Genomic DNA, 24,291 nt, shown 5'->3' with positions numbered 1-24,291 from the left:
TTAAATAAATAAATAAATAATTCTCCTACAGGCCTATATTTTAAGTTTGTTCTCCAATGCGATTCTTTGCCTTCTGGATCAGAGATGGTGATAAATCTATGCGGCCACAGGGGGGCAGTGTTTGCGGTAGGTTTTAACCCTAACCCACATTCAGTGATCCATAGACGGTCTGAAAACAAAGTGCCTCAGAAAGCATCGTTTGGAAAGGAATGAATTTGTAACTGAGTCGCATTAGAAACAAGCTTTAAAGGCAGTGATATGTCAGACATGACTCTGAGCCTTTCTCCCTCAGAATATTGCCTTAGTTCACAAGTGTTTAAGGTAAAAGAGCAAAGATTTTATACCAAGAGGTGTGTGTGTGTGTTTTTAGATCAATGTTATCAATCTACATGCTTTACCCCACCATCTAATTAGTTCTGAGACACAAAGACCATTCCAACTGGTCAATCACTCCAGAGAACACAGTTCAACAGTCCTGAGGGGTTTATACAGCTCCAGCCAACACTTGGCATTGGACATGGTGAACTCTGGCAGGCGTGTGGCTGCTCCAGAGTGTCTCAGTCTACTTCCGGTGCCTTGTATGGAGTTTATACGAGCTCTGCGTCCTAATAGAGACATGCTGCGTATGTCAACCTGACCCCCTCTCTTTCTCTGAATGCTAACTCTGCCGCAGCACTTTATGAAACACTGAGTCTGGTGGCCCGCAAGAGTGGGAGAGCTGTGACACAGACTCTTATAGGAACATATGGATAAAATGGAAATGTTTTAGAGTGGCTTTGACAATGATGAGTAGTGTTGAGGTCAGCTTATTTTGACTCTCTCTGAATAAGTGTGTGCTGAAATCTGCATCTCATTGGTGTGTGGGTGTTTGGAGCACAGCCGTTGGCGAGAACAGATGGAGGGCTTCCAAAATATCAGAATGCAAGTATTGCTCATAAAACCACTGCTTACGTTTCAGTAAAAGTGAAACTCTAATGTAGATACCCACAGAAGTAATGAAGCCCCATACAGGTTTAATCTTCATGATTTGGAGTTCTAATGAGTTACAGATGAGCTGTGAATACGTCACTGAGACTCATTGGTAGAAGATGAATGAAGTTTAAGGTTTTTGGGATCAGTTCCTATTTCCTTTGTTTATCTGTAGCCCTTATCCAGTTCAGAGCGGCGGTGGGTCTGGATCCTACCTGGAATCACTGGGCGCAATGTGGGAACACACCCTGGAGGGGGCGCCAGTCCATTGTATTAAATATATTTTTGCCTTAAAGATGTAAAATCCATTTTTATCATCTGCATAACACTATTCGCAGTCATACAGCTTCAGGGTCCTGGAGGTTGTGGGTTCGAGTCCCGCGCCGGGTGACTGTCTGTGAGGAGTGTGGTGTGTTCTCCCTGTGTCTGCGTGGGTGTCCTCCGGGTGACTGTCTGTGAGGAGTGTGGTGTGTTCTGCCTGTGTCTGCGTGGGTTTCCTCCGGGTGACTGTCTGTGAGGAGTGTGGTGTGTTCTCCCTGTGTCTGCGTGGGTTTCCTCCGGGTGACTGTCTGTGAGGAGTGTGGTGTGTTCTCTCTGTGTCTGCGTGGGTTTCCTCCGGGTGACTGTCTGTGAGGAGTGTGGTGTGTTCTCTCTGTGTCTGCGTGGGTTTCCTCCGGGTGACTGTCTGTGAGGAGTGTGGTGTGTTCTCCCTGTGTCTGCGTGGGTTTCCTCCGGGTGACTGTCTGTGAGGAGTGTGGTGTGTTCTCCCTGTGTCTGCGTGGGTGTCCTCCGGGTGACTGTCTGTGAGGAGTGTGGTGTGTTCTCCCTGTGTCTGCGTGGGTTTCCTCCAGGTGACTGTCTGTGAGGAGTGTCTGTGACGAATGAATGATTATTATTATTAATTATAATAACAACAATAACTGACATCATTCAGTGCATGTGTATCTGTGAATACACGATTAGTCTCAACTTACCCCTCCACCACTCATCCGCTGGTTGAAAACACCATCCTGCAAGTTGACTGCATTTGCTGTTTGGATTTATGACATCACAAACCCTGGCATTCTGAATACTGTATTTTCAAAACAGAAATACTCAGCCATGGCATTGACTGCTTATTGAACCGATTGTGTGTGTGTTCTAGCCACAGACTTGTTTACAACACTTGATTTTCACTGGAGGGGGACTTTAAGGATTTTTGTAGTGCATTTATCTGGAAAGTCATTCATATCAAGTCTCTCTCACCCTTCTTCCAATCTCCTCAATTTTTTATTTATTTATTTATTTATTGCTGTTTCTTTCCACACACGCTTTCTCACTCTATATCTCTATCCCTCCTCCCTCTTTCCCTCTCTCCTACTCCATGCTCTCTCTTCTCCCCCTCTTTATCACTTTTTGCTCGCTCTCTTCTCCCCGTGTCTATCACACTTCGATCTCTTTTGCTCTCTCTCTCTCTCCGCACTAGTTCTCTCTCTCTGTCTCTCTCCCTTCTCTCTCTCCGCACTAGTTCTCTCTCTCTGTCTCTCTCTCCGTACTAGTTCTCTCTCTCTCGGCACTAGTTCTCTCTCTCTCTGTGTCTCTCTCCCTTCTCTCTCCGCACTAGTTCTGTCTCTCTCCCTTCTCTCTCTCTGCACTAGTTCTCTCTCTCTCTGTGTCTCTCTCCCTTCTCTCTCCGCACTAGTTCTGTCTCTCTCCCTTCTCTCTCTCGGCACTAGTTCTCTCTCTCTCTGTGTCTCTCTCCCTTCTCTCTCTCGGCACTAGTTCTCTCTCTCTCTGTGTCTCTCTCCCTTCTCTCTCTCGGCACTAGTTCTCTCTCTCTCTGTCTCTCTCTCGGCACTAGTTCCTATCTCTGGACGGTGTAAGTGTTTCTCGGTTAATAGAATATCTGTGCTTTTACCTCGCTGTCACAGAAAATAATTTATCGATTTCTAAATGGACACGCGCCGAGTAAAGTCCCAGTGAAGAGCGTCAGAAAATCTCCAGAAAACGTCCACTGAACTCACACTCGACGGGTAAGTGTTGCTCTTTTACCGGTCTCTTACCTGGTTTAGAGAGTTTCGACGTTACATCGACATGTTTATGTGCCGTTCCCGCCTCGTACCTCTTAAATAGCCAAGCTCTGTTACAGTAAATAACCAAAAGAACGATTCATGAGTGAAAATGACCCAAAATACAGGTATTCTCGCTGTATCTAGAGTAATATCTGAAAGGTAATTTATATATTTACCTTAAGTGTTTACTACGTGGAGAATATTTTTGATAAGTGTTCTTTCTGGAAATTTCCTAATTAAATTCAACGGCTGCGTCCAAATCCATGTAACACCTGACTGTAAAAGTGCGGGAAAGTAGCACCTCACCAGCACTAGTGAATCCTTAACGTGAATCGATTCATGAATCACTGGGTTTCGCTTCGAGGAAAATGTACATATTCTGTGAGTCGATTGAGCGATTTGATTGATTCGATTAAGTGATTCAAGCACCTTTCAAGGCCAGTAAAACCAAGTGTTTACGCTTGTTTAAATGTCCCAGTGGTGGTGTTTACACACTGGTAGATATATAATGTGTGAAATAAGTAGTCAACCCCATGGCCTTGCGTTTTTGCGGTGTCTCAAATGGGTGAATTGAGACAGTGTGGGTTTTATACATCATAAACCAAAGCAACCAATCCAGTCAACTTTCGTAAACACCTTAGGGTGGTTTCCAGCGCAAACCAACTGGAGAGCAGCACACGGAGAGGAAACACCCTGTGAATACACAGTGTTTTTTGATTACAGTCGTGAAATACACCTTTAATTAAAACAGTCCTGAGGGTTGTTTTGGACAACGTTGGCCATACCTTATTTGACTAATAGAGAAAGCATACATTGCTGAATACCCTACAGCTGTCAGTGAAGAAATGCTGGTTGTGTGTGTGTGTGTGTGTGTGTGTGTGTGTGGGTAGCTGCTGCATTACTGTTTGCACCTGCACCCGAATGTCATCACTCTTCAGTTTGCCAGCATTCTAAAACATGTCCTCTTCAGGTCATGTGGATTTCGCTCAGATTGATGGTGTAATCTCGCTGTGAACTCTTCGGCTTATAAAAGCTGTAATGCTTCTTCACAAAAGGATGATGCCGAGGAAACACCTGGCACACGGTTTGTACAAGGACGCCAGCCCTAGCCGCACTTTTCGTCTGTCGTTTCAGTTGACATATAACAGGGCATGTTATTATGCATTCAGCCTTCCTCCTACACTACAGGTGCAAACGGGTTAGGAGGTTCTCTCAGGTGATGGACGTCTTCCAATGTTTGATAAGCTAAGCGTGTTTTTCAGGAAAAGGATATGCATCAGCACCCGTGTGTAATGAAGCCTCCACCTTAGGTTCCACTAAAATGGAACGCTTCCTCCAGCACATTGCCTGATTTGCTGATGCAGTCCTTGAATATAAATTTTATTTGAAGACCATTTTACCGGTGAGATCAAACACAAAATGAATTGCGAGTAATAAGTCAACATTTGGTGTGTTTGTAAAAGGTACATGTGAGCCTATAGTCACCATGCTTAATGCAAAAATACGGCTAGAGGGGTATAAATCTCCTCTGCTAACACCACCTCGTACAGGGGTCTTCAAATCCGGACCTAGGATCCAAGTTCCCGGCTTGGATTTAAAAAAAAAACATACATTATATTCTCAAAAGTAATAACTCAACCATCCAAATGACTGAATTCAGATGTTCCACTAACGTCCACGGCCACAGATGAATAAGCCCAGAACCTAGGGGTACAGACTGGTTCTACAAACACATGTGAAGGAATTCCAGAATGGTACAGTGAGAGGACGCCACCCGTGCAACACGTCCACTCGTGACATTTGCTCACTACTAAAGATCTAAATAGTCCACAGTCACCTGTCAGTGATGTTATAACAAAGTGGAAGTGACTGGGAACCACTGCAACTCAGCCACAAAATGGTAGGCCACATAAAACCACAGAGCGGGATCAGCGGCTGCTGAGGGGCATAGGTCGCCAACTTTCTGCAGTCAATCGCTACAGACTTCCAAACTTCACGTGGACTTCAGATTCTGTTACGGTTGTTTACTTAACGTTAGGTTTTAAATGCATCACCAGTGGACACCCACAGAACTGAGCCAAATACAGTATTCGCTCTTCATAGACTACACAGTCAAATCGGCTTTCCATTCCACCTTAAATGGTGCAGCAGGTACATGGCGTATTTAGCACTATTTAAGGTGGAACAGGACCTCGTGTAGATGTGAATAGGGAGTTGTGCTGGTGCTGTGGCTGCATCTACAAAAAGTACAACTAAATCCAAGCGAGAAGCTTCTGAATCCAAAGTTAATCATCCTCTGACCTCACACACGTTCCTGGGTCTGAACACAAACACCTAGTGTAAATACAAATATAAGCTTTTGCTTCCGTCTGTGCCCAGAAATGACTGTGTATTCCAGTGTACTACGTGTCTAGCTGCATGACCAGCTGTGAAACATGACTGACAGTGTCAACAAGCAAAATTAAAATTCACGATGATTGTACAGCACAGGAGGCACCTGAAATGTGAGGCAGAGGCTAGATTTGCTTGGATTTATAGATTCTACATCAAAATGAATTTGTGAATAACAGAGTAAACATCTGTTTAGAAGATTTGTCTGAAGATAAAACCAAGGCAAGCGCATCTCTAGTGAGGCACAGAGGAGGTCAGCGGGTCATAAATGTGTTGTTCAGCTCATTGTTTTTGAAAAAATGTGAGCGGTGTCTTCAGCGGGCGTTAGATTTCACAGGACAGTCATGAATAATCAGTTGACAGTAAGTCAGAAAATGGTGACGTCCATCTGTGGGGCTGGAGCTTAAGGTGCTTAGGACCTCTACCTGTCGTCCTCTACACAATGTAGGAGCAGCGTTAGTCGAGATGTCATCAGAATATTTAGCACAATCGTCATACAGTGCTAAGCATTGTAGGATATTTGCGCCCAGTGAACATTTCTAAAACAGCAGAGAGCTGCCAGTGATCACATTAATATTCATGCTTCCCATTGTGCCACTGCATCCTTTTTACACATTTTTAAATATTTATTTTCAGATGGCACTCTGTTATTCATTGTATTTAAATGAGTGGTTCTCACAGTGTCATTTTACACTACAGAAGAGAACAGGGAGGCTACCGAGCTTTGAAAATGATCCTTCACAGTAGCCTGTATATACATTTATAGGGTGATATTAACCATCTTTTATAGTAAGAATAAAACCATGCTAATTAGATGCAAGCCAAAGTGAACATTCAGGACAATTAAGATTAATGGGGATTGTATATTGCTTGTGGCCACATCTGAGATCATCGTTCATTGGTTTGAAAATAGCAGCCTTAGACGTGCCTTAAGCTCAACGCTAATTCATAAACCCTATACGAAGGGTAATTAATGAATATTCATTAAGGTCCAGTTAGAGGATTTTCCCAAGCCGAGGTCCGGAACATAACGTATGACCCGTGTTATGATCAGTGCTCGTCCTGTAGATTACAATAACCTCATAATTAACAACAAAATGTCAAATCAATGTATCCTTTCAATTACAGATTTATAAATAATTATAAATAACAAATACTTCAAAAAAAAAGATAATTTTCTTGTAAAATTTACAAATAAAACAAAGATTTTGAAAAGCGTATTTAAATAAAGTCCTTAATGAATTGCAGTTGACGTTACTGCTTTTCCATAACCAGCGATCTGATTGGCTCTTATTGCTGGAGGGTGGGACTTTATCCGTAAACAGATCCATGTTCATCGAGAACAATGAGAAATTCAACCCGTAATTGTTCCCTTCTCTTTAAAGTTTCTGGTTGTAACTCACACAACACTGTCGTCCCGGAAGTGTCCCAAAAGAGCTTTTATCTCGTCCCTCGGGCTATTTTTACTGGCCCCAGACAGCGGCGTCTGGAGTCACAGCGCTCATCATAATGCACAGATCTGATTGGCTGAGGAGCCTCACGTGTGACATGCAGAAACACATGTGATTGGTCTGTGAGTTTCCTGGAGCGCTAATCCTGCACCGTAATGGGCGTACCATTAAAAAATAAATATATATTTAGAACAAGTGTTAGTCCTAGTCTTTTTCTGACATAATATAAATATGATAGCAGTTATATGAATTATTTATATAAAATTATATAATATCAGCAAAATTAAAGCATTAAGCCGATCATCTTTTAATATAACAATTATGGACCGATATAATTCTGATATCAACGTACATCACTAGTACCATAGCAAAGGGTGACAAACTCCCTGCGGACACCCCTCGGATATATTCAAGTGCAGTTACAAGATGCTTCAGCATTAATCTCTTCCGACAGCAACTAGAGGTTGTTGTTTTTTTTCACCAGAATCTAGAGACAGACTGAGAGACGGTTAGAGAGTTCCACAGCATGTCATTAAAATGTTGCTTTGTTAAACTGAGTGAAATGATTTAGACCAGTGCCTCCTCAGGATTAGGGTTAGAGCTATTTCCCCCTTGTAACATTCTGCCTCTGAAACGTTGGGGCTCCTCTGCAGAAGACTAGGGTTCAGTATCTTAGTAATCAACAACAGAACAGCAGTAAGATCCCTAGGTTGATGGTTCGATCCCCACAGCCGACAGGTCATGACTGAAGTGCTCTTGAGCAAGGCGCCTAACCCCCAACTGCTCCCCAGGCGCCGTGGCTAGGGGCTGCCCACGGCTCCGGGCACTGCTCACTGCCCCCTAGTGTTCAATAGTGTGTGTAAATGTGGGTTTCACTGCACAGACTGGGTTAAATGCGGAGAACAATTACCTCTGTGTGCAGCGTAGTGATTCTAATTGTGATTGTTCTAACTCTCTGACTTCTTCCTTCCTGTTTACTACCAAATCATTGCTGTAAAACAAGATATGACTTTGAGAAACGTAATTATGGGTAATATTTAAAGGCCACACATAGGACTTTACAGTTTAATGTCTTTTCCTCCAATGAATATCTGTCTCTGATTATTACAGTCACGTATTTCACCACTGCTGATGTCAGCTACGTTACAGAGTAACATGGTCATAGTGATAGAGCCTGTCATGTTCACATGGCTTTACATCATTCTCTACACAGCACCACCATCGAGATCTCTTCTAATCTGTGCCCTCCCCTGGGGCTCCTCAGCGCTCAGGTCTTTCTCCTTAACTCCAGGTGACATTTTGAGTCACTGAAAGAACTAAATTTGAAGTTAGGAAAAGGGTATGAAGAGTTGCTTGAAGCAGTGTCATATAGTACTTCAGGTTCCCTAAGGAATCTCCTAAGGAATGGGAACAGTCCACAGACCAAAAACATCCAGCCGACAGCGTCCTGTGTCACTGATGAAGGACTAGAGGGCGAGCGACACACACTGTGCAGCGACAGATGAGCTACTGTCTCTGACTCTACATCTACAAGGTGGACCAACGAGGGAGGAGTGTCTCACAGAGTGGACAGAGAGTGGACACAGGGTTTAAAAACTCCAGCAGCACTGCTGTGTCTGATCCACTCTACACCAGCACAACACACACTAACACACCACCACCACGTCAGTGTCACTGCAGCGCTGAGAATGATCCACGGTTCCTTACTTTTGCTGTTTTCCAGCTTTTCCCAAAACTGAAAACCAAGTATTTTTCCTGGCCATTGTGAATGTAAAATACGATGGTCTCTATGTTGTGTGCGGTAATGCAAACGCTTGTGTAAGGTCAGTCCCTCTGGGTGCTCTTGAGGGGGCTACACGTGCTTAACAGTGGGAACTCCAGAAGCATTCTGTAAAAAGTCCCATCCACAACAGATCTCTTACTTGTGACACAGCAATGAAACATCTGTGCATGGGTTTGGGAGGAGCCTAAAGCCATCTCCCCATCTGTCGGAGTTCATTTACTGATCCAGGACCTACTACACAATCAGCCACACTCTGCTTTGGAGAGTCAGAATCAGAGACAAGGTTTGAGCTGATGGCTGTCACTGGGACCTGACTGGTGCACTTACGTGGCTTAGAGGGGTCCTTTGATTAAGTGCAACATGTAGGAAATGAATACAGTTTCAAAGGTGTCAAGACTGAAGTAGGTGGACAAATTATAAAAGAGCAACCTGGCCCCAGGGTAAGAAGCCATTCTTCTTAAGCCCTTCTCCCCACCCCCTGTGGTTACATGTTGTAATAATCGTCATGATAATGATGTCACAGGTTAAAAAAGAAAAAAAGACACAGCTATTGGACCTATTTTTACTCCGAATTTCACCTGGATAACAGACATCCTATGATATATTACTCTTTTAGAGTGGAAATGTTATACCCCTGTTCCACAAGTAAGCAATGTTTGTGACCTGCTTTGGTGAAAATACCACAAGGACCAACCCCCACAGCAGCGTTCTCCCCCTACAGCTCAGTTCAGTACCAGATCCGATGAGCATAATCCGTCTAAACAGCCCGGTTCAGAATGGAAGATTCACCTGTATATGCTGCACAATATGGTTTAACATTAAAGGAACACTAGGTAAGATTTGGGGTTTTTTTGTATTGTAAATCAGGATGTGTTCCCACCTTGTGGCCAGTGATTCTGGGTAGGCTCCGGACACACCGCCGCCCTGAACTGGATACAGGTTACAGATAGTGAATTAATATATTGTCATTTCTTATTACAGCACAGTATTGAATACAAAGAGGCTAAGGGAGAGAATAGCGAGATCGTTTCCTACCCTCCTCCAAAAGTTACATAGTGTAGTATCTGCAGTGCTGAGTGCAGAGTATCAATGACAGAGGCTCTATTCTCTCTAATAACGCTCAGTGAAGCATCAAAATGATTTTGAAGCTGTAATTGTAAGGTAAAAATATAATGTAGTGTTGCTTTAAATAGACATAACTCTTAATTTTCCCCTAGTTCTTTTGTGGATGTGAATGCCATTGATGCCAACAACAAAGCTTCACTGTGTTTATAACTCATTCATTAATTATCTGTAACCCTTATCCAGTTCAGGGTCGCGGTGGGTCCAGAGTCTACCTGGAATCATTGGGCGCAAGGCGGGAATACACCCTGGAGGGGCCGCCAGTTCTTCACAGGGCGACACACACGCGCGCGCTCACACCTACGGACACTTTTGAGTCGCCAATCCACCTGCCAACGTGTGTTTTTGGACTGTGGGAGGAAACTGGAGCTCCCGGAGGAAACCCACGCAGACACAGAGAGAACACACCACACTCCTCACAGACAGTCACCCGGAGGAAACCCACGCTGACACAGGGAGAACACACCACACCCCTCACAAACAGTCACCCGGAGGAAACCCATGCTGACACAGGGAGAACACACCACACTCCTCACAGACAGTCACCCGGAGGAAACCCACGCAGACACAGGGAGAACACACCACCACTCATCACAGACAGTCACCCGGAGGAAACCCACGCAGACACAGAGAGAACACACCACACTCCTCACAGACAGTCACCCGGAGGAAACCCACGCAGACACAGGGAGAACACACCACACTCCTCACAGACAGTCACCCGGAGGAAACCCACGCAGACACAGGGAGAACACACCACACTCCTCACAGACAGTCACCCGGAGGAAACCCACGCAGACACAGGGAGAACACACCACACTCCTCACAGACAGTCACCCGGAGGAAACCCACGCAGACACAGGGAGAACACACCACACTCCTCACAGACAGTCACCCGGAGGAAACCCACGCAGACACAGAGAGAACACACCACACTCCTCACAGACAGTCACCCGGAGGAAACCCACGCAGACACAGAGAGAACACACCACACTCCTCACAGACAGTCACCCGGAGGAAACCCACGCAGACACAGAGAGAACACACCACACTCCTCACAGACAGTCACCCGGAGGAAACCCACGCTGACACAGGGAGAACACACCACACCCCTCACAAACAGTCACCCGGAGGAAACCCATGCTGACACAGGGAGAACACACCACACTCCTCACAGACAGTCACCCGGAGGAAACCCACGCAGACACAGGGAGAACACACCACCACTCATCACAGACAGTCACCCGGAGGAAACCCACGCAGACACAGAGAGAACACACCACACTCCTCACAGACAGTCACCCGGAGGAAACCCACGCAGACACAGGGAGAACACACCACACTCCTCACAGACAGTCACCCGGAGGAAACCCACGCAGACACAGGGAGAACACACCACACTCCTCACAGACAGTCACCCGGAGGAAACCCACGCAGACACAGGGAGAACACACCACACTCCTCACAGACAGTCACCCGGAGGAAACCCACGCAGACACAGGGAGAACACACCACACTCCTCACAGACAGTCACCCGGAGGAAACCCACGCAGACACAGAGAGAACACACCACACTCCTCACAGACAGTCACCCGGAGGAAACCCACGCAGACACAGAGAGAACACACCACACTCCTCACAGACAGTCACCCGGAGGAAACCCACGCAGACACAGAGAGAACACACCACACTCCTCACAGACAGTCACCCGGAGCAGGAATCGAACCCACAACCTCCAGGTCCCTGGAGCTGTGTGACTGCGACACCTACCTGCTGCTCCACCGTGCCGCCTGTGTTTATAACTTTCTCCTTGAATTAATAATGAACACACTTTTTTTGGAACTGGATTTGAGTGTGAGGAGACTAAAATGGATGTCTACGCCCCTGAACAAGTTCTACCACTGGAACATTACACTCCTGCTGCATGGAGCTCCATTTCTGTAGAAGAGACACGAGCAGTGAAAGTAGTCCTTAAAATACCTCTACTTTTCTCAGAGGGAGAGTGATGGAAGATGACAAGGCTGTAAATGCACAGATGAGCAAAGAGCAACAAGAAAACAGAAGGTCTCGTGTTCAGCTCCTTCTGGGTGTAAACGTGATACGATATTAACATATTCTTTTATTTCCATAAGATTTAATGTGTTTTTGGTTTGGTTTAATTTGTTAAATGGTGGCTCACACTGAATGTGTTCTCTTTGTGTGTTTAGGCTTCAGGAGCCGGGGGAAGAAAACAGTCAGTGACAAGTGGAAGGTTTTAAAGGAGAAGAGTCGGGACGTGGCAGATGTGTGTGGAATCATGGCTTTGACGTTAGCTTGGTTTGAGGTTAATCAGGTGTGTTCACATTTGGTTTACGTCCCTCACGGTGTACTTAGGTATGCATCTGTAATCAGGGCCTTTGATCTCATAAAATGATTTGATTTGATTTAATTCTAATTTATTTGACAGAGACAGTGCTCATTAATTAAAAGATAAATCACTGTAAATGAGTCAGAGTTCGGTGTAAATGCTGATGTTCGTCTGTAGTCATTGGCCGGCTCTTAATACAGCAACCTAAAATAATAAAACCTTTACCACGGACTGACGAATAAAAGACGAAAGATGATATTCCACACAGTCATTAAACAAATCTCTAAACAAGCAGAGTACAGCACAAAAGAAACAAACAAAAAAACAATAACCACACACTGTCTGTGTGTGTGTCTGTGTGTGTGTCTGTGTGTCTCTGTGTGTGTCTGTCTGTGTCTGTGTGTCTGTCTGTGTGTGTGTGTCTGTCTGTGTGTGTCTGTGTGTGTCTGTGTCTGTGTGTGTCTGTCTGTCTGTGTGTGTGTGTCTGTGTGTGTGTGTATCTGTGTGTGTGTGTCTGTGTGTGTGTGTGTCTTTGTGTGTGTGTCTGTCTGTCTGTGTCTGTGTGTGTGTGTGTGTGTCTGTGTGTGTGTGTCTGTGTCTGTGTGTGTGTGTCTGTGTGTGTGTCTGTGTCTGTGTGTGTGTCTGTGTCTGTGTCTGTCTGTGTCTGTGTGTATCTGTGTGTGTGTGTGTGTGTGTGTCTGTCTGTGTCTGTGTGTGTGTGTGTGTGTCTGTGTGTGTGTGTCTGTGTCTGTGTGTGTGTCTGTGTCTGTGTGTGTGTCTGTGTGTCTGTCTGTGTCTGTGTCTGTCTGTGTCTGTGTGTATCTGTGTGTGTGTGTGTGTGTGTCTGTGTGTGTGTGTCTGTGTCTGTGTCTGTGTGTGTGTCTGTGTCTGTGTGTCTGTCTGTGTGTGTGTGTGTCTGTGTCTGTGTGTCTGTCTGTGTGTGTGTGTGTGTGTGTGTGTGTGTGTGTGTGTGTGTGATGGACTGCCACACTGTCCAGGCTTTGGATGCACCCTGACCCTGATCAGGACGACACCGAAAATGAACGAGTGAAGATTAATCAGTGAATAAATGAGTGATTGCTCTGCTGTCTGTAATGATGTATTAATATTCGTATTCACATTAATGAGTGCAGTTAATTATGTTAATATCATTCACCCAAAGGCTGTTATCAGATGAATAACAGAACACAACTCATTCACCAAAGATCTGCCGCAGTCCAAAGAAAAACGTTCATTTTTGTTGGTTTTTCGTTTGCTGCATCGTTTGAAGAGGAACTGACAAATAGAAATGCTCCAAAATAATATTCGCTGTTTATAATATTAATATTTTATATTACATTTGAATAATAAAAGAAAGGTGGTATAAAGTAAATAATTTGTTTTTGGACAGTGACAATATACACAATGTTTATTTTCATTTCTATTTATTTTCATCAAATTCATATCGTAATAATCCTCTGTTGCTAGATTTGGTGAGGTACAGGACATTCCCTGGGGGCGGGTAACGCTGTGCCTCACTTAGTGTGGACTAACATGTTTAAACCCATTCATATAAACACAAGAACAAACAGGAGATCTGTACACACCACAAGTCTGTATTTCTAGTACCTCAGGGGTTAAATCAGCCTGCACAGTGCTTTCAGTCGAAGGGTTAAAGCTGAAAGGGGATCCCCACTGAGTTGTGTGTTAGCCTAAGACCAGGTTTCATCTGTGTCCGACTTTGTGTTTGTTTACTTGACCAGCCCTGTGTGTGTGTTCTTTCATAACGGACCCGCTTTAATGCTCTGTGTTTAGGTATGAACCGCACAAAGTCAAATAAGCGCCTGGGACCACCCAGAGAGAACACAGCTCCACGCACGGCCTCCTAGAGCAGCGGCAGCTGTGGAGAACTCCTGGAGACCGAAGGAGATGGCGGATCCTGGGAGACTTCCCTTTGGTTCCACTATGGCTTCATTGCCCTGCAACGTTTCCATCGACCCGAGTCGTTTCGGGTTCAACGGTTCAGAACCGGGATCGGTTAATGACTGCGCGGCTGAAGGGAAGAACTGGCCTGCCTTGATCATCCTGATTGTCATCTTCTTCACCATTGGGGGGAATATCCTGGTGATACTGGCCGTCTCTCTGGAGAAGAAGCTGCACAACGCCACCAACTTTTTCCTGCGATCGCTGGCTGTGGCCGACATGCTCGTGGGCATCCTGGTCATGCCAGCTTCGCTGATCAACATACTGTATAGTGAGTACTAACAGGACACGCCATGGGAACTGGGTTTACGGTGTTTTCACAGCCTACATACCACCATTGGCTGAGACACGATGGCTCAGAAGTCATGATTGGTTAGTTTTCCAACATCCAGCAGCTAAATAGTCACAGCTAACATTGGAAAAAGGGAACTGGAAAAGTGGTTTATGAACAGACGATGAGGTTCCAGCTGGTTTACACACACTGCGCATGCAGCACAGCGCCCCCAAGAGGCCCGGACTGACCCCACAACCACAGGCTTTTAACAGACTCCCCCCCGACTCTCCTTTCTCTTCTCTCCTCTCTGCACATTACCACTCTGTTTCCACACCGGCGCCGAGCTTGTTTTATGTTGACAGCTCTGAGCAAACGTCAGAAACCACTCAGAATTTACTTCCCTCTCAAAACATTAAGAACAAGCCCCACACACAGAAACCACACAGACGCCCAACAAATGAATATCAGATCTCTCTCTCTCTCCTTCGTTTCGATGTTGTCTCTGATCTCGGAGCCTGAAGTTTATTCACTAAAATGCAGTGGACTCGTTTCACGTGTTTTTCTGCCGATATTTTAGACTTGAGTCCATCTGTTGCTCTGCCACTGACGTGGAGGTGGTGTGTTAGTGTGTGTTGTGCTGGGACGATTGGATCAGGAAAAAAAAAAAAAGGATACAGAGCAACACACGGACCATGATCTGAAATAATAAAACTACAAAGTGCTCAATGGCTCTTTGAGTGGCGGGTCTGTGAGGAGACTGGGCAGTTCTATAGCAGGACAGTTCTTTACTCTGTGTCTCTTTTGGCCAGCGCAGTCGTATTTGAACAAGGAGATGTATTTGTCTCTCTGCGCTGACCTATATCTGGATTTCGAGGCTGTTCTGTCCAGTCGAGATTCCACCGTTGCTACAGTCTGGTTACACACTGGGCCACGTTTGGAGTGGACTGATGTTGATAGTAAACTGCTGGAAGTGGCCTGTGGTAGATTAGAGCTGTATACTCAGATACCACTCTGTGTTGAATCTCCATGGACACTAATTGAAGATATGGGGATGAATAAGTTTATACTGACCGCACTTCTCCGCTAATACACAGTGAAAATATAAAACATAATAGAGGCGTAGGAGTTTACCTTTCTGTACTTCTTACTACTCTGTCCAGTACCGAACAATCTGTGTGGGAGTTAGGCACTTTTATCCTCTTAGGGTACTTTGCTGGTTCACTTCTTTATGTTCCATAACACTTTATATTTTACATTTTTGTGTGAAAATACTCTGTCATTCTTTATAATCATAAAAAGACCTTTTATAGTGCCTCTGTCACAGCTCCAGGGTCCTGGAGGTTGTGGGTTCGAGTCCCGCTCCGGGTGACTGTCTGTGAGGAGTGTGGTGTGTTCTCTCTGTGTCTGTGTGGGTTTCCTCCGGGTGACTGTCTGTGAGGAGTGTGGTGTGTTCTCCCTGTGTCTGCGTGGGTTTCCACCGGGTGACTGTCTGTGAGGAGTGTGATGTGTTCTCTTTGTGTCTGCGTGGGTTTCCTCCGGGTGACTGTCTGTGAGGAGTGTGGTGTGTTCTCCCTGTGTCTACGTGGGTTTCCTCCGGGTGACTGTCTGTGAGGAGTGTGGTGTGTTCTCCCTGTGTCTGCGTGGGTTTCCTCCGGGTGACTGTTTGTGAGGAGTGTGGTGTGTTCTCCCTGTGTCTGCGTGGGTTTCCTCCGGGTGACTGTCTGTGAGGAGTGTGGTGTGTTCTCCCTGTGTCTGCGTGGGTTTCCTCCGGGTGACTGTCTGTGAGGAGTGTGGTGTGTTCTCCCTGTGTCTGCGTGGGTTTCCTCCGGGTGACTGTCTGTGAGGAGTGTGGTGTGTTCTCCCTGTGTCTGCGTGGGTTTCCTCCGGGTGACTGTCTGTGAGGAGTGTGGTGTGTTCTCTCTGTGTCTGCGTGGGTTTCCTCCGGGTGACTGTCTGTGAGGAGTGTGGTGTGTTCTCTCTGTGTCTGCGTGGGTTTCCTCCGGGTGACTGTCTGTGAGGAGTGTGGTGTGTTTCCTCCGGGTGCTCCGGTTTCCTCCCATGCTCCAAAAACACACGTTGGTCGGTGGATTGGAGACTCAAAAGTGTCCATAGCTGTGAGTGTGTGAGTGAAGGTGTGAGTATGTGTCACCCTGTGAAGGACTGGCTCCAAACTTCAGGGTGTGTTCCCGCCTTGCGCCCAGTGATTCCGGGTAGGCTCTGGACCCACCGCCGTCCTGAACTGGATAAGGGTTAAAGACAATGAACGAATAACAGTTATTTTGTTACAGTGTCAAGGTTATAAAAATTTAGGAACTGTTTTTGGTGCCACATATAGAGCCCTTTTCTAAAATGTGCCGTATACAACCATCTACAGCACATTCTCCATCAATCTGAAGAACCCCTTCATGATGCAAGTGTCCAAGGTTCTATACAGAACCATTTCCTTTACTAAAGAAACCCTATAGAACCATCATTTGTAAGTGTGGGGATTTATAACCTCTGTGCACCATTTTTAAAATGTGTGTTCCACTATGGAAACTGCACTCTCAGTTTATGTAAATAGAGAAATGTGTACAATAAAATGGGATCCTCTGGAGCAGCTGCACACGAGCCTTAGGACCTCTTGCCCAATGCCAGGTGTCGGTTAGAGGGCTTTAAATACTTAATTCCCCCCAGGATTGAGCTGTGGAGCAGTGGAACAGTTCACCGGAGTCATGGAGCTCCATCCAGGATGTGTTGCAGTGGCTTATGTGATCCAGAACTAAACATTCAACTTCAGTAAAATCCTGTGAGCAACGGCTCTGTAGGAAGGAAAAACCCAAAGTCACACCAGCCCCAACAGTGCTGCTACTCCATCAAACAATCTCTTAGTTTCCCTTGGTCCTCGATGTGCATTCACTTCAGTGAGGAGCATTAAGATTTATAAGCCTCTAATTTTAGGCAACTACAAAGATCACAATGGATCTGTCAGGTTTTTGTTTTTCACACTACACCCTGGATTCAGAAAGAAACCAGAGGAAGGTCAGCATAGAACTGTCTATGCCTCGCTCGTGCCCACACATGTGACTGTAGTCTTCAAACCCTGCGTTGTGATTCACTTGTGGAGGCAGGATACAAGTGTGAGTGAGTGAGCGTGGAGCAAAATACAAAAAATCATTCTGTAAAACAGCTCGAAGTTCAAAAAGAGCCTCTAGTAGAACGCAAGCTACTTCAGCAAGTGAAGACCCCCTCGAAATGTAAGGGTCAGAACCAGAGAAAGAACAAGCCTTTGTACAGAGAACAAGGCTCAGAATCAAGGCTAGGAAACAAGAATCTTTGCTGTGATCAGGATGATGATGTAGACGCACCAGTTCTTGAGTGAAATTAACTACTTTAAGATGTCCCCGTTTCTCCCTTTAGTGTTCATACTCACAGTCTGTATAACCTCTGTGGAAATGTATGTGTAGAGTGGATCAGACACAGCAGTGCTGCTGGAGTTTTTAAACCCTGTGTCCACTCTCTGTCCACTCTGTGAGACACTCCTCCCTCGTTGGTCCACCTTGTAGATGTAGAGTCAGAGACAGTAGCTCATCTGTCGCTGCACAGTGTGTGTCGCTCGCCCTCTAGTCCTTCATCAGTGACACAGGACGCTGTCGGCTGGGTGTTTTTGGTCGGTGGACTGTTCTCGGTCCAGACACTGAGGGGTTTAAAAACTCCAGCAGCACTGCTGTGTCTGATCCACTCTACATCAGCACAACACACACTAACACACCACCACCACGTCAGTGTCACTGCAGCGCTGAGAATGATCCACCACCACATCACACCTGCTCTGTGGGGGTCCTGAGCGCTGAAGAACAGGGGGAATGGGTTATTATAAGTATGCAGAGCAACAGATGGACTACAGTCTGTAATTGTAGAAGTACAAAGTGCTCCTGTGGAGGAGCTGTTAAAGTGAAGGATGGGTGTAGATACACGGTAGGTGTTCCTAATCCAGCTATCGTTCATTGTGTATTCCATGTTGATTTCGTGTTTACGCCTGTCCTCAGATTACTCCTGGCCTCTCCCGCGGGTGCTGTGCCCCATGTGGATCTTCCTGGATGTGCTATTCTCCACGGCATCCATCATGCATCTGTGTGCCATCTCTCTGGACCGCTACATCGGCATCCGCAGCCCCATCCAGTACAGCCGCTCCAACTCCCCCTGCAGAGCCATGGCCAAAATCATCGTTGTCTGGACCATCTCCATGGGTGAGATTATCATTAGCACACGAACACACAGAGATTATCACAAACACAGAGATTATCAGAAACACAAAAATCACAAACACACAGAGATTATCACAAAGACACAGAGATTATCACAAACACAGAGATTATCAGAAACACAAAAATCACAAACACACAGAGATTATCACAAACACAGAGATTATCACAAACACAGAGATTATCACAAACACAGAGATCACAAACACACAGAGATTATCACAAATGCACGGAGATTATCACAAACACACAGAGATTATCACAAACGCACGGAGATTATCACAAACGCACAGATTATCACAAACGCACAGAAATTATCAGAAATGCAGAGATTATCACAAACGCACTAAGATTATCACAAACACAGAGATTATCACAAACATACGAAGATTAACACAAACACACAGAGATTATCACAAACACATGCAGATTATCACAAACACACGGAGATTATCACAAACACACTAAGATTATCACAAACACAGAGATTATCACAAACATACGAAGATTAACACAAACACACAGAGATTATCACAAACACACAGAGATTATCACAAACACACTAAGATTATCACAAACACAGAGATTATCACAAACATACGAAGATTAACACAAACACACAGAGATTATCACAAACATACGAAGATTAACACAAACACACAGAGATTATCACAAACACACAGAGATTATCACAAACCGAGATTATCACAAACACACAGAGATTATCACAAACACACGGAGATTATCACAAACAGAGATTATCACAAACAGAGATTATCACAAACACACAGAGATTATCACAAACACACGGAGATTATCACAAACAGAGATTATCACAAACACACAGAGATTATCACAAACACACAGAGATTATCACAAACACAGATTATCACAAACACACGGAGATTATCACAAACACACGGAGATTATCACAAACATACAGAGATTATCACAAACACAGAGATTATCACAAACACACAAAGATTATCACAAACACACAAAAATTATCACAAACACACAGAGATTATTACAAACACACAAAGATTATCACAAACACACAAAGATTATCACAAACACATAGAGTGCTCTAAAGAAATGATTGTCAAAAGAGATTATCACAAACATACAGAGATTATCACAAACACACAGAGATTATCACAAACGCACAGATTATCACAAACACACAGAGATTATCACAAACACACGGAGATTATCACAAACATACAGAGATTATCACAAACGCACAGAGATTATCACAAACGCACAGATTATCACACACAGATTATCACAAACACACAGAGATTTTCACAAACACACAGAGATTTTCACAGAGATTATCACAAACACACAGAGATTTCCATAAACAGAGATTATCACAAACACACAGAGATTATCACAAACGCACAGAGATTATCACAAACGCACAGATTATCACAAACACACAGAGATTTTCACAAACACACAGAGATTTTCACAAACAGAGATTATCACAAACACACAGAGATTATCACAAACGCACAGAGATTATCACAAACGCACAGATGATCACAAACACAGAGATTTTCACAAACAGAGATTATCACAAACACACAGAGATTATCACAAACGCACAGAGATTATCACAAACGCACAGATTATCACAAACACACAGAGATTTTCACAAACACACAGAGATTTTCACAAACACACAGAGATTTTCACAAACAGAGATTATCACAAACACACAGAGATTATCACAAACGCACAGAGATTATCACAAACGCACAGATTATCACAAACACACAGAGATTTTCACAAACAGAGATTATCACAAACACACAGGGATTATCACAAACACACAGAGATTTTCACAAACAGAGATTATCACAAACACACAGAGATTTTCACAAACAGAGATTATCACAAACAGAGATTATCACAAACACACAGAGATTTTCACAAACAGAGATTATCACAAACACACGGAGATTATCACAAACACACAGAAATTATCACAAACACACGGAGATTATCACAAACACACAGAGTGCTCTAAGGAAATGATTGTCAAAAGAGTTTTTTTTTATCATTTTAAAAATGATGAGACATCGCACAGCCCTACTGCTGTAATTCAAACAGTGAATAACCACTTACAGACAAGTTAAGCTTAATTCACATACAAATAATGTATTTGTTGTTTTTCCTCTCACACACACTGTTCCACCTTAAAAAAGGTAGAGTTTAGAACTGCATTTCCCACAATTATAACTGTTCCTATTAAACCGCCAGCTGCAAAGGTGTGGTCCCAGCGGTCAGTAACAGAGACAAATATGAATGTCATTTCACTGTCCCCTATATTACCACTAATGCTTTGTCCTTTATATAAGCATCACTTCATTTTGCTAACGGCTGCAGTGAGGCTGGCAAACTGACCCTGTTCCTGAGCACTTTCCAGGGATGTCTAAGTGAGACTGGCAGGAGTAGCTATTACAGCCTGCTCCGGCCTGCGGGGGTCCTGTTTCTGCGTCCATCAGCATCCTTCCCCCACCAGCACCATGTGTTTTAAGACGTCTTGGCCCTGGAGAAACAGGGAGCTTGGTGGAATATGTTTTTCTTTAAACTTGCATTGACATTTGTACAAGAATCTTTTGAGGAAATCCAGGTTCAGTGGAGATTAGTATTTCTCTCTCTCTCTGAAGGTTACACGGCGCAGGTAGCGTCACTGTCACACAGCTCCACACTCCTCTGGGTTCAGGCCCCGTCTCGGGTAAATGTCTGAGAGGAGACTGTAAGTGTTGACTCGTTCCCTAGCCCCCCTTCGAAGGCTCGTTTAGAACACTTCACTTCAGTTAACGCAGAATGAAGACGGCATCAGGGGAAATGGTGAGGCGAAGTGAGCGAGGGCAAGTTAAAAGCAGAACTGAGCTGTATGTTTCCTTTGTCTTTTTATTATTGTTTTATTCTTCTTCTTTTTTTTCCCCCTCACAATGTTAGAGTGACATTTAAAGACCATTTTATCCACTAAACCATCACTGAATTAGGAACACAGCCCTTGTACCTGCTCTCACTGTCCACTCTCTCAGCTCCACTGACCACACAGGAGCACGTTGTAGTTCTACAATTACAGCCTGTAGTCCATCTGTCGCTCTGCATACTTTATTATTATGGAACATTCTCACCATGTCAGTTGTAAAAATTTGTTTCTGCAAAATTCAATTTTGGTCTCTTTTCTGTCCTTCCTCCCTCCTCTGGTCTCGTCCACGCTCGTCCTCCAGTTGTCTCCATGCCCATCCCAGTGATCGGCCTGCAGGACGAGCAGAAGGTGTTTGTGAACGGCAGCTGCGTGCTGAACGAGCCTTACTTCGTGCTGGTGGGCTCCTTCATAGCGTTCTTCATACCCCTGCTCATCATGGTCGTCTGTTACTGCTTGACCATGAGGGTCCTGCGCCAGCACACGGCCACCTTCTCCCGGGACCGCAGTAGCTACGCCGATACCAACCACAAGCAGCCTTCTCCCCAGCCCAGCGTGAGTGGCATCAGCCTCTTGAACGAGGAACCGTCTATGGCTCAAAGCAAAGGGCCCTCACAGCCCCTCAGCTCTCCCGTAACGAGCCACACGGGCACAGCTCCACAAGGCCCAGGGAGACGGGGCATGACGCAGGCCATCAAGAACGAGCGGAGAGCCTCCAAAGTCTTGGGCATCGTCTTCTTTCTGTTCCTGGTGATGTGGTGTCCGTTCTTCGTCACCAACGTGCTGGTGGCCGTGTGCCGCGACGACTGCAGCGAGCACCTGTTCAGGTTGATGGATGTCTTCGTGTGGGTGGGCTACGTCTCCTCCGGAGTAAACCCCCTGGTCTACACTCTGTTCAACAAAACGTACCGCCACGCCTTCTCCCGCTACCTCCACTGCAGGTACCACAAACGGAGGAAAACCTTCTTCAGCAACTCGGCTTGCCAGGTGTATTCCGTCTCGCCAACCCCTGTCCTCTGTGAGAGGAGCTGTACCGACACTAACGGCAACGGCTTTCCCGCACAAATCAAGGCTCTGGACTTGAACCGGCTGCACGCACAATCGAATGAGTCTCTGAAAGACAGAGTCGGTAGACTTCCCAGCCCCGCGGAACATGTCAGCAGTGTCTGACTGATAGAACCCACAACATTTTTAAGGCAGAACGGGGGTAGAACCTGCCCCAACGAGTGTGTTCTCATCAGTAACCTGAGCTACTTTAAAAAATGAACACTAGGTAAGATGTGTGATACGTTTACAGCACTGTCCTGAAATCAAGGAGGAGGCGGTGGTTTCCTACCCTCCTTCAAAAGTTACATAGTACAGTTTCTGCCGTGCTGAGCCTGAAGTAGCAACAAGAGATGCTCTATTCTCCCTGTTCCATGTTTGTGGAGCACCACAATGATTTCAAAGCTGTGGTTTTGAGTTACGTTCCTTTAAAACCTGCATGATTTCGGAAGCAAACGTTCTGTTGGATTTAAGAGTTACAGACATCTGTGACCGTCACACTTCGCTTCAGTCGAAAATAAATTGATTTTAAAGGTAGCTCTGGTATCGCCGGGTTGTCACTGTGAAGCTGTTTTTATGTGATGTTCTCACAGCTGTGTTAGTGTCTTACTGCCAGTGGGTCACCCACATTTTTCAGTTCTGAACCGATTCCATTACACAGCTGTCGACACTATATTTATATATTTACATTCATGCATTTGGCAGATGCTTTTATCCAAAGCGACTTACAAAAGAGGATCTAACATTCGAACTACAGCACGATTTATACAAAACACCTTACACTGAGTGTAATATGCAGGAAGTAATAAGTGCATTAAAGAAGGACATTCAGTGCTAGAGATACTCTCAGAAGAGCTGGGTTTTCAAGGATTTCTTGAATGCGGAGAGGGTTTCTGTTGCTCTGATGGTGCTTGGAAGCTCGTTCCACCAGCGTGGTACCAGAGATGAGAATAGCCTCGACTGACCTGTACGGGGGGTTGGTCGTGTTAGTTGGTGCTCCTTTGAGGAACGGAGAGGGCGGGCGCTAACGTATGGTTTTAAGAGTCTATTGAGGAAGATGGGAGCAGAACCAGTGAATACTCTGAAGGCCATCATTAGTGATAGAGTCCAGTACACGAGCTCTTTTTACGGTAATATTATCACTACTGCTGTTGGGTTTGTGTTCACGGGAACATCACGAGGCTGAAATAGACCACACAGTGTTTATTGTTGGAAGAGCAAAAGTGTACACTATTAAAATGTTACACTCTTACTCCTGTACAGTTAACGTTAGTAACAGTGCCACTTTAAGGTCCACACAGAGCTATGGCAGATTATTTAATCTAGGTGCTCACTCAGGCCCCGGCCACACGAACACGGAGTGTTTTAAAAACCAACATGGACTTCAACACAGGTCCTCACTGTTACCACAGTCACAACTGTCATTCATTCATTCATTCATTCATTCATTCATGTTCTGTGACCTCTTCATCCTGTACAAGAAACGAATGGATGGATGAATGGATGGATAAATGAATGGATGGATGAATGAATGGATGGATGGATGAATGGATGGATGGATGGATAAATGAATGGATGGATGGATAAATGAATGGATGGATGGATAAATGAATGAATGGATGGATGAATGGATGGATGGATGAAATAATGGATGGATGGATGGATGGATGAATGAATGAATGGATGGATGGATGGATGGATGG

The 24,291-nt window shown here is 45.0% G+C and overlaps 1 protein-coding gene across 2 annotated transcripts; it reads left to right on the top strand.

Annotated features, from left to right (window-relative positions):
* Positions 1–2,689: 2,689 nt before the first annotated feature.
* Positions 2,690–23,134, top strand: LOC136667980 (5-hydroxytryptamine receptor 2A). 2 transcript variants are annotated; one of them, XM_066645178.1, is made up of 5 exons: positions 2,690–2,981; positions 11,975–12,099; positions 13,909–14,347; positions 18,379–18,579; positions 21,849–23,134. In XM_066645178.1, exons 3-5 carry the CDS (start codon positions 14,023–14,025, stop codon positions 22,712–22,714), a joined length of 1,392 nt encoding a protein of 463 aa, XP_066501275.1. In that variant the 5' UTR covers positions 2,690–2,981; positions 11,975–12,099; positions 13,909–14,022; the 3' UTR covers positions 22,715–23,134. The 2 variants fall into 2 exon arrangements, with proteins under 2 accessions (XP_066501275.1, XP_066501276.1); XM_066645179.1 differs by lacking the exon at positions 11,975–12,099.
* The last annotated feature ends 1,157 nt before the right edge of the window (positions 23,135–24,291 follow it).

The sequence above is a fragment of the Hoplias malabaricus genome, chromosome 15 (genome assembly GCF_029633855.1).
Source record: "Hoplias malabaricus isolate fHopMal1 chromosome 15, fHopMal1.hap1, whole genome shotgun sequence".
NCBI lineage: Eukaryota > Metazoa > Chordata > Actinopteri > Characiformes > Erythrinidae > Hoplias > Hoplias malabaricus.
The sequence above is the reverse complement of the archived record's forward strand: the minus strand, read 5'-3'. Positions and strand labels throughout refer to the sequence as shown.

What these genes read in the sequence shown, in the direction of transcription:
- LOC136667980 (XM_066645179.1), top strand. Translation starts at nt 14,023, where the DNA reads ATGGCGGATCCTGGGAGACTTCCCTTTGGTTCCACTATGGCTTCATTG. An exon ending in GCTGATCAACATACTGTATA is followed by an intron (nt 14,348 to 18,378) that starts GTGAGTACTAAC and finishes GCCTGTCCTCAG; the next exon opens with ATTACTCCTGGCCTCTCCCG. An exon ending in TGTCTGGACCATCTCCATGG is followed by an intron (nt 18,580 to 21,848) that starts GTGAGATTATCA and finishes CTCGTCCTCCAG; the next exon opens with TTGTCTCCATGCCCATCCCA.